Source organism: Fistularia commersonii, chromosome 3 (assembly GCF_037954325.1).
Source record: "Fistularia commersonii isolate RoL2024-O1a breed Wild chromosome 3, RoL_Fcom_v1.0, whole genome shotgun sequence".
In the NCBI taxonomy this organism is placed as follows: domain Eukaryota; kingdom Metazoa; phylum Chordata; class Actinopteri; order Syngnathiformes; family Fistulariidae; genus Fistularia; species Fistularia commersonii.
Window position 1 is genome coordinate 5,675,363 of NC_141286.1, and position 14,849 is coordinate 5,690,211.

The window sequence follows — 14,849 nt, forward strand, 5'->3', positions numbered from 1 at the left end:
ACAGGGTGAATGCTCAACTAATTATAAGGGACACAAAAATCCCAGACCCTGATGAAAACTGAGGTGAATTAATTTTTTTCCCCCTGACACCAGACTCAATCTTGCATGTCTGCCCGTTGTTTTATAACATAATGATATCGTTCAAACTCCGGAATAACGAACAAAGAGCCATGATAATATTTGTGATAACTCTATTAGAGAGTACCGTATAAACAGTGGCTGCTTAATTGTAGCCGATTCAATAATTTTCAGCTGAACATATTGTTGTGAGGGGGAGTACATCAGCGTGCCAAAGCCTTTGCGGTAACACCTTTTGCCGTTCCTCCTACATGTGTGTTTTTCTCACATAACAAAAACCCACCTGGTGATAGCTCCTCAGGCTCTTGTTCACCTGTTATTAATTGCATACACACACACACACACACACACACACACACACACACACACACATGTCCACATACACACAGTCATCGGCCCTACTACCAGTTCAAGTCTCAGAGTCACAGTCCGTTTCCCGCATTTCTCAATTAAATGGTTCATTTTACAGCGACAGTAACATGAAACTATTTCACCAAATATATTTACTGCTCATCCCGCTTGAGGTATTTCCATGTAACGATGACACTGATTAGCTCCCGATCTCCGGCTTCCTGTTTTACTGAAAATCAAATTAGGAAGCTATGGTTGATGTTCCATGACGGCTATTGCACGTGTTCATGCGAGCACCGCTTGAACGTGACACGACCGCGTTTAAATGATCGTTTTGTCATGGAAAGAAACGACCAAATAACTACATTATGGAACAAAATTGGAAATGTAACTATTATTCATGCCGAAATAAATAGATGGATAGGAACTACTTTTCCTACTACTTTCACTTTCGTCCTCTATTGCTCATGGATACGTGTGCCAGGTCAGGCTCAGCGCCATGCAGATTGAATGGTACGCCGCTGTGGACACACAACCACCGGTTTAATCGTAATGACAATGACATGGCTGAGAGGCGAGGAGGGGGGGCAGCACCTAAATAGTCTGTATCAGTGAAGCTTATTTTCTTTTTTCCTCTTTGTAAAGACCTTCAGCTCGAAATCACAACTGGGTCTTGCAGGTAGCATGCAGAAAATTTAATTTATCTTTGATAGCTGCTAAAGTTTAATGAGAAACTATGTACAAAACAAATCTATTTACAGTATATTCAACTTAAACGTACTCGGCCCTATTCTCCATCAAACCACTTAAGCTCTCAGAACAATAAGAGCTGGTATTAATACTTGTGGTTGTGGCCGTGCATTACTTGGATTACACACGGTAATAGAATCCTTCCAATCATATTTCACAGGGAGGGGACATCCCCACTTCCCCACCTTCTTTCTGATTTGCGCTTAATGCTTTTACTTTTATCCTTGATCCAGAATCCGGCGGTCTAGACAGATTGAACTGATCTCTTCAGTCATCATTTATTTCACTTTGTCAAAGGCGCAGCAGCTGAAAGCGCAAAATGTAAAGCTTTATACATGTTGCTCAATGTCATGAACACGTCACCTTGCTGGGAGGAATCTTTCTATAATCAGATAAAACATATATATTTTTTCACTTATAAATGATTCAAAAATAATTGTCTCTTTCCTTGTCTTTCATGTTTAGTTTTTAAATTATTTGTCCTTTACAATATTGGCCTCCATCTCTTTTGCTCTCATTGAGAAGCCATCTCAATACTTAAGAGATAAGGAGGAGCTCAGGGAAGAATACTACTCCCAGATATAGATCACTTTGACCACAATAAATTTAAATTGAGTAAACTTGTTTAAAAATAAATCTTTTAATGCAGCACCTTGCAATTACAAATCAGGCCTTTTAATTCCTATCTTCATTTCTATCATTCTTCCTTCCGCCAGGCATAATTCACTCTACGTAGCTGCTGTCATGCTCCACTCCCCTTCGACAATATAGTAGACAACATGGATGAACAAACACAAGGCGCTGTAAATCCCCCAAGGACACACACATGCACAGATTCAGCCACGCAACCACTTTTGAGCAATTCTGTAATCAAATAATGTCAGACGATAGATTGTCTGATAGCAGTGATTCAGTGATTCACACACAAAACCAGAGTGTGTGATTTTGTAAAGGAGGTACTGTAACAGACTGGATTTACAGAGAATTCTAAATAGACCAAAAGACCAAATTTATACTTTGGTCTTTTAGTGTGTGTGTATGTCTGTGTGTGTGTGTGTGTGTGTGTGTGTGTGTTTGTCTTACCGTCTTGGGACAATGAACATATCGTGCCAGGCTGATAATCAGGTCGTGTGTGATGGGGTCCACGAGGTTTCTGAAGCTGGCGTATCGATACAAGACGTCATCCAGAGATGTGGACTCCATGCCAAGGTCCTACATAGACACATGCACATGAGCGCCCAAGATTACACACGGGAACACACACAATATCGCTTACATGATGCATATACAGCTCTTATACAGACATCGCTTATATAGGGAATTCTATTAATAAACCACATGCATGTCACACATGGAAAAACTCATTGTGTTGCAAACCCCCTCTTCAACCCCCACCATATACAAAAGAGAAACTATAACCACAAACACCTCATTTTCTAAGACGTATTGACAACACTTTGCAAATGACACCTTCACCTGGAATGACTCAACTGAGGCCTGATTGTTTGCCTTTCAGTAAGTGGAAGTGAGTGAAATATTGTCGCTTTTCAATCTCCTGCAAAGCATTGACCAGTTGGCGCTCTTCAAAAAAATCCCCTCTTGAAATATTAAAGGACGCCATCTCTTATCATTGCACTATCCTGCGACTGCGCCGTGGTAGCTTTGCATTTAAAAAAAAGGCTTTTTGTGGTTCATCTTCCTCCTGACAGAAGTCATTCTTCCTATAATGTGTCTCTTTATAAACCATTTTCTTCTGACTGACCAACCTCTGTGTTCCTATTAAGGGCAACGTCCCTGTACATCACTGTTGTCTTGTGCTGGATGTGACTGTTGCTTTTTTATTTTATTACACTCTTTAGTCCTTTAAGATTTATAAAATGCCACAATTGTAGGTTGTAAAGCTTTTACTTGCTCTCACCTTGCGCCTGGGTACCCTTTTTAAATATTTCAACTTAAGTGTAGTGAATGATTGTTGCCTTTGTGCCCTTGCTTTCAAGAATTATTTCACTCTTGTACTACTATAAGTAATCAGAATGGTCATTATCTTCCATTAAAGCTTTGTGTTTGATTTTCGATGCATGTTATCATTTAATTTTCATGCAATCGCAGCCTGACTCCAACATCCCCCGCCTTTGTCCAACCCATCAGAAACCAAAGTCAAAACTAATTAGATGTAATATTAAGCAGGGGTGATGCCCGTCGAGCGGAGCTCAGCTGGGTACGCAGGCAGAGAACAAACGCTGAGTGATAAATAAAGCTAGGAGTTAAACTGTTTTGCCAACTTCTCTTTAGATGGAATTGGAAAGTGCGTCCGTCACTCTAAATGTAAGAAAGCACGATAAGTGTCCATTCAGGAATATAATCTTGAATGAAAACTCTGCTTAAAAATATACACTGAGGCGATTAAAGTGGAGTACTTAATGATATTTTGAAGAATGTGATAACACCACTGCCACTGACTAATTTTCATGCAAATCACTGTGCTGTGTGTGGAAACGCGACCTCGGCGTATTCACAGGAAATATTCAAAATAAATCGCTTTGTTTGGAATCGTTGTCAAAAACATCACCTGCTTTGCCTAAAAGCAGCGGCGACCCTTTTATTCCGGATTTACAAACAGCAGGACAAAAATGGAAAGGATGTCATGAGTGTTGGAGGAAAGGAAAGGTCAGAGCTCCCTTCGTAGCAGGGCGCTCATTTCGTGGCATTGTATCAATTAGATTATGAGAAGGACATTTTCTCGAAAGCTCAGCGTTGTAAACGGAAACACGGCCTTTTCGGTATTGATAATTCTAAAAAAGTGTAAATAGTGGCCTGGCAGTGGCTGTTTATGAAATACCTGCAAAAAATAATGAGACATCACCACATCCCCTGCTTTATTCAGTGGATATAACTGAATATTTATCATGCTAAGAAGCAAATGGTAGGATGATGACGGAAAATCTTTCGGGCTGAGGGAAAAGTTGTGGCTGGATTAGCAAAACAAATTATTCTCTTGCTTTTACATTGTAGAAAAAAACACTATAACCCCTGATTTTAGTTATGGGGTATCTTAGCATGCCAATATTAGTGTTTAAGTCATATTTTCACACAGCAACTCACCAACAGGCTGCAACGGCTAATATTTTTAGAACACTTAAATTTCGTTTAACGAAGATAGTGACTTCAAGTTCCGATGTAAGGACACATAAGGTCAAGAACGTGACGAAAAAATTACGACACATATTTATTTTTATATTTCCATTGAGGTAAGTTATGTATCTACCTTGTTAAACTGCAAAATTTACCATAAAACATCAACATAGTGACAATATTAATTTTTAAGGTATTTTGAATCTATTCCACACCATTATGTGGTCAAATGTAATAAAGTTCACCTTAATTTTGAAATTAAATCATGTCCACAGCTTTTGAGAACATGGGTGGGCTTGAGAGTGAGATTCTCGGTTGTCATGGTGATGGAGTGACGATATCATTCACCCTGCTATGAGATACGATAAAGGCACAGGTCTCTTGCTTTTTGTTAAATATGCTGTTTTCAAAGTCAAAAATAAATGTTCATGTTTACAATCCCGAGTTTTAATAGGCATTCTATATTAGGATCTATTTATTTCATATTTGCATTGTTCAAAAAATAAAATAATTAAAGTGGCTATCAGAGAGAAAAAAAAAGAAACGTGAAAAAGCAAGATCAGAATTTAGGTTTCATACTTCAAAAATAAGAATGTGTAAACAATATTTAAACACTGGAATATGCATGATTAGGTGTTCTGTGAATTGGTTTGCCATTTAATGCAATATGATGGATTATTCTTATTGTATCCACAACCTGTATTTGTCCCTCTTCAGCGATATACACTGAGTAATCACCAACACTTGGGTTAATGCACATATACTTAGGCTGCTAAATATATCCGGCTTAACGGAATATTAACCCATTCAACATAAGAGTGTATGAAAAAAATATATAAATACATATATTTTATAACAATTATGTATGAATATTGAAAACAGCCTGCAAATACAAAGATTAACATGGTATGAAAAGAGTAAGTAGAGATAAATGGAAAATATCCATACTAGTATTAGTTTTCAAATGTGTAGCGCATATCTTAGATTCAGATTTTTTTATTTTATTTTGCTTTTCCTGACGCCACATAAATAACAACTGAAGTTATTGAAGTTACAGGCGTAAAGCTTTTCATAGGTTTTGGCTCATTTTTAAAATCGGGCTGTGAAACACATCTCGCGCTTGACAACTAAGTAGAGGACTGAGAATATGGGAGTTTTAGTTGCCAAAATGATTACGGGTGATTTGCTGTGTAAATAAATTAATAAAACATGTATAAAACATGTTTGCTCTCCCACCATCACTGCTATTTCTGCCGCTAATGCTGTTAGGCTTACGTGGATAAGTGAAGGTTCGCTGTGTTGCTCCTGTGTGTTTGAGAAGACACTAAGCAGCACCAGGAGTGACCGTGATCTGAAAACCGAGCCCTGTCTCCACAAGAAAAGGTATGACTCATTGACGTCCCCATGTTGCCTTTCGCTCTGCGTGGGAGGTGCGGTAAATAATGACTGGAGCTTGACAAAGTGACACACAGACACAACAAAAACACACGCCGCCTATCATTAACTGACGATAGCAAATTACATCTCCTTTGTGAAGACCATAGAGACAAAAGTGTTAACAATTGGGATTTTATGGCCATTACTTTTGTGGTAAAAAATAATGGCCATGAGGTTTTAATAATAGTATTTGATTTGAACCCTTTGGCTTCCAAATGATGGCAGAAACACAGGATACTGGAGGGGCGAGCCATTATTTTTCTGACCATTTGCTGGACATCGACAAAGATCATTGAGGAGGGATGGATGGGGGCGCCGCCACCTCTCCCACATAAAGGTTCTCGTTTTGTGTCTGCTTCTCTCTGATTTAAACCAACCAAGGCTGAGACTCTGTAATGGCACATATAAATCTCTTAACTGTGGTAGTATCAAGTAAATTTGCCATATCTAGAAATTGCTCACATATGAGACAGAACATATCAAATTAATACACAAAGGGCATGATTTAAGGCATTAAAAACACTCTCAAAATCCCCTCTGAATACAAATTACTATGATTAGCATATCAATTATTTCATTAGATGTAACATTTATAAAGTAGATTTGGCCTGTTCCTATTGTGTACAAAAATATACAGTGCGTCTGTATTTTTGACGATTTGCAAATCTATTACGTTTTATTTTTGTTGCTGTTGGTATTGAGTTCAATTATATCGAGAGTTCAAAATAGTCTGCTGTTGAAAGTTGAATAAATTGTTTCAAAGGATAATCAGTAGCAATTTAAAAACAACGTAATCTTAACACTAACTCTTTGCTCAAGTGAACTCAAACCTCCTTTTTGTGTTATCGAATGTCAACATTCCATTCATGACTTTTTTTAAGATGAATAAAAAGCACCGGATACAATTGTAGATCATCTTTCTCAGTTCCTTTTCAGGGTCAAGTGCTTGGTTGTATAGTTTATTTTTAAATAGACAAAACTGCCTGGGTAAAATACATATATTAAAGATCCCATCTGACTTGCAGATGTTGCCCTCCATGCACTTTGGGCAATGTAGCGCACAGAGAATTTAAATGGACAGGCACCCTGCGAGCTCACCTGGAGCCATTAACGCAAGGGTTGGAGCTCAGCCCCGACCAGTCACTGCATGGCTTCTCTCTCTCCCCTGCCCTTCCCTCCACTTCCCTACTGTAAGACTGACAAATAATGGCTAGGAAAATAAATAAAATAGCACAGCGCGGACATTTGAACATTTTTTTTATCAACTTTTGGTTTGGACCTCTTTTGATTCACTGACATTGTCTCACCTTTTATTAGCACAAGTACAGTTGAAATATGAGCTGTATCACTATTTCCATCAGCCTTTCCAAATTAAATAGAAATTCTCCTGCTTTCCTCCCAAACTGATTCATGATTTATGAAAGTACTTTTTTCCCCCTTACCTGTGTCAAGGAATGAAATGTTGACATTTAATATTTGCATAGCAGCTGCCGATTTTTTTGTTGTTGGCGGGGTTAAAGCAAAATGGCACAGCGTAGATGTGATTGTTACTTGTAATGCTGTATTTTTCATTTCTGTGCAATGAAATACATTTATCCCACTGGTTAGCAAAAACCTAAAGTGCGATTTGACGCGTCTTTTTCCGAATGTAATTCCATGTTTATATCCTTGTGATGCAGAGAAGTGCCCAGTTGGAGTCGAGGTAATAGATAACAAGCATCTGAGAGTGGGATTCGGCCAATCGAATTAGTTCCTCATGTTCGGCGCTCCGCCCACCAAGTAGTTTTCAGCAGACGGGCGTAATGCAAGCTGCTTTCACAGATGGAATTTTCTTCTTTTTCTCAAACCTGTAGATTTTAATCTAAAAAGCTGGAGGGTGTGGGTCACCGAGTTCTTAGAGGGAGAGAAATAATGTAATGGCTTGCATTCATGGTACCCTCAGAACACACTTATGGCTAATTTACTGACAAATCACAACCCCTTTGCACTGTTTATCCAGCTTCCTGCCCTTACATTTCATTGTTGAATTTATCTGAATGGATGTAACACAGCGCTGGTACGCCGAGCCGTAGATCGCATAAACAGAGCCAGTGAGTCAGAGGAGCACATGCTGCATCTTTACTCCCAATGTGATAAGGATTTGAGATGATATGCAAATACGGCGGAATCGACTGTGACTGAAATTAATCGTCTTCTCCCCGTCTCTTTAATCTCAACTCAAACATTGATGGGGTCCTGAAGCGACGGTTAATATGTTTACATAACAACATGCTGACAATGAATATGTGCGTGAATTTTGTTTGTTGGTTTACTGAGAAAATAGCTGACGGAAATGTTTTTTTTTGTATGGTATGCATAAATGGTCATCCATTGCCAATGCTATAGATTATTAATAGTGTGATCCTACATGAAATAGATGTCAGAAACAAAAATTAAATGGAGGATTTACTTCCTGGAATTCCAAATCCATGGTGCAGCTTCAAATGCATACATTTGAACATACACACATGCTACAATAACACAGCAAGGGCTCCTTTTAGAAAGCACAACCCACACTGATTAGGAGGGGCATCAAAGTGGCGAGCTGAACCGTCTGCATGTGGGCAATAACTGAGACAAAGATGGAGGAGCAGACGGAAACTCAAGTAGCAGCTCTTAAACCAGAGGGTATGGAAAGAGGAGCCACAGATGAGGCCACGTATTGACCTTTATTTCTGATCAACACAGACCAGACAGTGTCGCCCGTCTTTTGCTATGGTGGAGGCTCCTTTATTATTATTACTTTTATGAATATTAATGTCTTTATGTGATATGTCTGAGCAGAGATGTTGTTCCAGGCTTACTGAAACTGCTACATCGCCAAATGTGCATGGAGACCAGCAATATTTCTGATGATGCTATGAAGGCAAAAAAATAAAGCAAGGCTGGAGGCTGAAAACCTGAGATAATTAGCTATTCGAAAACAATGTGATCGATTGCATACGTAAGACATCAAAACAGATTATAGATACATATATAATCTGGAACGCTTGGAAATACTACATTTAGAAATAACAAATAACATCAATATCTTGTTCAGTGGCGATCAAGGCAATGAGACAAACTATCTTAACTCTGGTAGCAGATCATGAAGCTCGGCTGAACGTCTCAAAAACAAGTCTGAAAGAAGGTGCGTGTGAAACTTTCCATTATGATGACCTCAAATACCAAAACATGTGCTCCTGATAATATTCCAAATATCATGTTGTGTAGCAACATAACAAAATAACAAAGACTGTTGGGTTATAGACCTGATCTCTTAGCTCTATTTTTCTAGCTCAAGTATTCTTGTTGTTTTCACTATTCATAATGATAGGTTGATCGTTTTTTAATTTGCATATGGTAATTGGCTTCCCAGTGTTCTCATCCACTGCTTTTATTTATTGGAGCATTGCATTTTAATTGTTATGAAAATTGATTGATATGGAATAAAGATGGATTAAAGGCAAAATATAATATGCACAAAATGGCAACAGCTGTGTTGTGTATTTTACATGTAGGAGGCCGGTGCTATTAACGATTCAAACACACCTGAATGGAGAAAAAAATTGCAAATAGAAACAAACTGTCATGATAAATTTATACATATTTTTTTTTATTGTGAACACTGATCTCTGAGTAAATATGGTGTGATACTGGGTAAGCGAGCGTCACTCTTACATTGTAATATCATCATGACGATGAATTTACAAAATGATATTTGGCACTGGTAGCCCCTTTCCCCGCATCTGTGACTATATGTGTGTGTGTGTGTGTGTGTGTGTGTGTGTGTGTGTGTGTGTGTGTGTGTGTGTGTAATCCCCGCATGTATTTCTTATCACCCTGTTTGGGATAAGGAAGTGTTGACACGATGGATTTTGACTTGGTGACAGCAATGTTGCACTTGAAATTGCAATGAAGGCCATTAACATCCTGTTGTTCCATTATGTTTTCCTGGATGAAAACATGGCCCTGGAAATCCTGTCAACGGACCCCATGGGTAAATGACAACATTCAAAGAAACTAGAGGTCGTGTTAGAAATGATATTACCATGTAATGTGCAGCCAAAATGAAGCCCCCGTCTAGAAACCTCCTTGAACTTGTTATGCGAGAGATAGGGAAAGCACTAAAAGCTGTATTTCTTTTGCTGAAGATGGGATGTCAATTAGAGGTGGGGAAATGAAGAGTCCTCATAATACTGGTGCTTTCAAAAATTAACAATAACCAAACACCAAATAATAATAATGCCCGCAAGCAGCTGAAATATTAATGGCAACCATAGCTGAACAGTCCATTAATCAGGTAAAACAGTACCGCAAAGGAAGAGGAGTTAAATGGAAGTATAGCACATTTACAAATGTGTTTTTATGCTGGCACTCCAAAAGAGGAGCCTTACTATTCACTTCATAACTGTTTTTCATTATTTATTCTTTACTCTAGGAGGGTATTTTATGGGCCAAAGCAATCTTGAGAATGGGCACAAATATTGAGCTATAAATAATTTTAATACTCCCTTGTCAAAGTTGTGATAATATAGCTAAGCCTTTACTTATTAAGAGTCTGATTTTAAATGGGGGCATGATAAATGATTTATCTATTCAGACTGAAGCTTAAACCTTTATTTTGAGACCACGATTACTAGAGAAGGAGAAGTTCTGGATGAGTTAGATGAAGTGATGCAGAATATTCCCAGAAATGAGAGAGTGGTAATTGGTGCAGACTTCGATGGACATGTTGGTGAAGGCAATAGAGGAGATGAAGAAGTGATGGGCAGATTTGGTATACCGGATAGGAATGCAGAGGAACAGATGGTGGTAGATTTTGCAAAAAGGATGGCAATGGCTGTAGTGAACACCTTTGTCCAGAAAAAAACAGGAGCATAGGGTAACTTATAAGAGTGGAGGTAGGAGCACGCAGGTAGACTACATCTTGTATAGAAGTAAAGGTAGAGGTAGCAAAAGCAAAACAAAGGGCGTACAATGACTTGTATGTTCGGTTGGATAGTAAGGAGGGTGAGAATGTTGCAGCAAGACAGAATATAAGTGTGTGAATGAGAGGAACTTGGGTGGAACAGTGAGGCTACCGGGAGTGGAGATCAAGAAGCTGGAGGATTTCAGGTACTTGGGGTCAACAGTCCAGAGCAACAGAGAGTGTGTAAAAGAGGTGAAGAGACGGGTCCAAGCAGGTTGGAATGGGTGGAGAAAAGTGTCAGAGGTACTATGCGGACTAGCGGCCAGAATGAAAGGAAAGGTGTACAAGACAGTGATGAGACCAGCGATGCTGTATGGCTTAGAAACTGTTAAAATGACGAAAAGACAGCAGGCAGAACTAGAGGTTGCAAAGATGAAGATGTTGAGGTTCTCTTTGGGAGTGACCAGGATGGATAGGATCAGGAATGAGTCTATCAGAGGAACAGCACATGTTAGATGTTTTGGAGAGAAAGTCAGGGAAGCCAGACTGAGATGGTTCGGTCATGTACAGAGGAGGGATAGAGAATATATGAATATATTGGTAGACGGATGCTGGCATTGAAGCTGCCAGGCAAGAGGTCTCGAGAAAGACCAAAGAGAAGATTTATGGATGTAGTGAGAGAGGATATAAAGGTAGTTGGTGTGAGAGAGGAGGATACAGAGAATAGGGTTAGATGGAGAAAGTTGATTCGCTGTGGCGACCCCTGAAGGGAAAAACCGAAAGAAGAAGAAGATTACCCTAAGAGATTAAAAACAAACAAACAATTGCTACAACCATATAAAACATTTGTGACGTCAACTCCTTGTAAAAGCAGCCAAAGCGGAGCAGTAAGAAGCCTGATCCCTTTTTTTTTTTTCTTTTTGCACACTTCAGCGCTAAGCTCAAGGTATGAAAACCCGGTTATGTAAGCGTCAGACAATGTAGCATTATGTGCATGGCAGAAACGAAGAGAAATTAAAAAAAAAAAAAAAAAGGATTCCACTGCCATTGATGGTCCCAAGATCTCAACAGCCCAACAATTGTTACGCGTTGATTGAAGGACAGTGATTAAGATGGTGGACTCTTATTTATTTCTCCATAACGAAGCTACTGCCTGATTAGTCAATGTCTATTTAGAAGAAATGCTCAAGAAATCACCATGGTTTCCAAGCATCATGGACTGGAACGTGGTTACCGGGGAAGAAAGAGTCTCCTTTCTTGTGTAAGCAGGCTCTCCTTTTCATTTCCTCGTCTCAAGCCGCCGCCTCTTCCTCTCTTTATCCTCATCAAAGTCGGTCAAAACTTTCCCCTTTCCAGCATGAAAGAGCCCAAAACCCAATGTGACTTACATTCATGTCAGTGTCATTTTTTTTCAATTTCACCTCACAGCCGTCCTTGACAACCTGTTCTTCTCTATCAGATATTAATACCATTTGGCAGAAGGAATAAAGCAAGAGTAATAGTTGTCACACTGTCCCAGATACTTCATTATCAAACTGTTTATCCTACACTCAGGGTGACGGAAGCCTACACCAACTGACATTGGACGAGAGGCTGGGTTAACTCCGAACTGGTCACCAGGTGATCTTAGAGCCACAGATACAACCATTCACTGGGCAATCATGGGTCTCCAATTAACCTTCGTGCATGTTTTTGGACTGTGATGGAAACCCATGCAGACACACTCCACACAGTTGGAGTCGAACCAAGGAACCTGCAATGAGGCGGTCCACCCACTACCACTACTTTATTTCTTACTTTCCCCCCGACATGGATAAGGAGAAATCCCACAGAGGTCGCAGGCGTTTGACCACCAACCTTCTAGATCAAGGCTAAGCCATGTTGTCGACAAAAATCCTGCTAGTCTTTTCTTTCAATTGTAAAGGCCTGAACATTGAGGGCTCATCCGATGACAGAAACCCGAGACAATGAGCTGCGTCGTGCCAGCTGAGAGGCCACGGGACTTCAGCACAAATCTCAAGGGAGCCTGCATCTGGTGCCTCTATGGAGCTGCACAATTCAGTGATGGAGATTCAGACAGCATGTCTTGTTACGGTTTATCCTCATCATACTCTTCGTCATACTGTTAAGACTACATAAAGCAGAGCAAAAATATTCATAGGCAACAGCTAGCCCAGCGCCCACATCCCCAAAAGTTGACAAATAAAGAAACCGATGTCACGCTACCAGGCTTTGAGAAATACAGCCGTGACAGATGCTGCTGCAATATATTTGTTGAAATCTTGGCATGAAAAATAATGACTTTCTCCCGACACACAACCAGAGACGGCGGAGTCCCTGTGGGAGAGCGAGTGACATCTTTGACTTCTAGTCTGAGGGGCAACATTGCATGTTTCTTCACAGACCACTTCCTTCTGACCGTCAAATCCTATCACAGCTGCCACAGGCCGTTCGTGTGGAACAGAGCATCGAGTCACGTTTCTAAGGAAATACATCGCAAACAATGCAGTTTCTCATGGCTGACTCTCACTGTATGGTTCATATTTTCATATTTCCTTTCTCTTTCTCCTTGACATCGTGTAAAACTTTCATTATTTCATCCGGCAGCTACATACAAAACATAGCACACCTGTTAGCGCTTTAGCTTCACAGTACGAAGGACCCTGGTTTGATTCAGACGAGGGGACCTTTCTGTTGCATGTTTGCTTGTTGTCCCCGTGGGTGTGCCCCAGTTTCCTCCCACAGTCAAAAAAATGCAGCAGATGAATTGGAAAATGTCCTGTATCGGGAAAATTGCCCCGTGTGAGTGAATGTTATCTGTCTTTGAACATGACCCTGCAATTGGCAACAAGTCCAGGGTGTACCCCACCTCCTGCCCGGTGACAGCTGGGATAGGCTCCAGCACCCCCCCATCCTGAGTGCAGGATAAGCGGCAGAAGGTGGATGGATTTATTAATGCTGTGTTGATTCCTAATTGTATAATTTTTATGATTAAGACCACATTATTTGCTATTTCCCATCTCTGAAAGGTAAAGTTCATGGTTGAAGTGTCCTTACAGTTCACTGTGGATTATAAGTAGAGAGGTTACATGGGGATGCTCTCATCTTGCAAATTCAAAAACCAATGTTAGCAAAATTTCATGCACCGGTCCTCAACGCCGCATCGTCTAAGAACCTTGAGTGTCTGGTAATTTCATTGCAGTCTGTGAGATAATAAATGTGAATCAAGGACTGCACCACCTCCCAGCTAATGCTGGGTTTGCATCAGAAGATTTCACAGAATAAAAAACTGCAAGACAGAGGGAAGTTTTAGGAATTTCACTGGAGTTGCAGCGCGCTCCTGTCATCTCAAACACTGAGTATAAGGTCGCAATCTGAGCTGTCTCAGATCAGTCTTTTACTTGTGGTGGGGTTACAACAATATCACATGTGTTTGATATTGTCTCAAGTCTTTCTGGCTGTACGGTGATGTATCACAATCAACAACCAATAGATGAGCTCTAACAAAACCGAAAACAGGAAACCTGGAGGACAAACAATCACCAGAGCGGTATTGGCTGCAGAGACGGTATTCGTTGGTGGTATGGATGAGCGGGAACGGTGAAGGACGTCCTGAGAGAGGAGTGGATGGTGAAGCTGTGCAGCTTGTATGGTGTCAACTCTCCAACATATCACAACCGAGTGGAGAAGGAAAAGCGATGGACTGAAATAGCAAATACCTGATGAAAACATTGCATGGTGGGAAAAAAAAAAGAGAATCTAGTGGTGGTCTTGTAAATAGTGACCAAGTAAGCAGTCTTTGTAAAATCTCAATCTGAGACTAGGGAGCAACTAAAAACTAAAAACTTGTCTTGGGATGTGAGAAGGTGTGAGATGGCAGTTTTCCAAATCTTATCAAAGAATTTTGATGTATGTGTAGTTGCATCTCGAAATTGAGTTCTAGGAATTCCCATCCTCCGGATGAAGTTTTTAGTTTAACATTTGCAGAAAGGGACCACGATAAGAGCTGCTGCGAGGCAAGCGCCTGCAACAGTGACGTGCACCTTAAAGGGCACACTCAAAAACAAATGACTGCAAAGAGGAAGACAACATGGAGAACAGAGTTGCCACACCATTGTGTTCTGCACGATGGGAATAATAACCGTGGATTATCAAATGGGTTTAAGTGTTT

General features: G+C 40.1%; 1 protein-coding gene across 1 annotated transcript in view; it reads right to left on the reverse strand.

Annotated features, from left to right (window-relative positions):
• Nucleotides 1-14,849, reverse strand: part of lrrc75a (leucine rich repeat containing 75A) — a 60,153-nt gene that overhangs the window by 43,131 nt on the left and 2,173 nt on the right. The window contains exon 2 of the mRNA XM_086142459.1: nucleotides 2,263-2,391. Within this exon, the coding sequence (XP_085998585.1) occupies nucleotides 2,263-2,391 (129 nt within the window). The remainder of the gene's footprint in view (nucleotides 1-2,262; nucleotides 2,392-14,849) is intronic.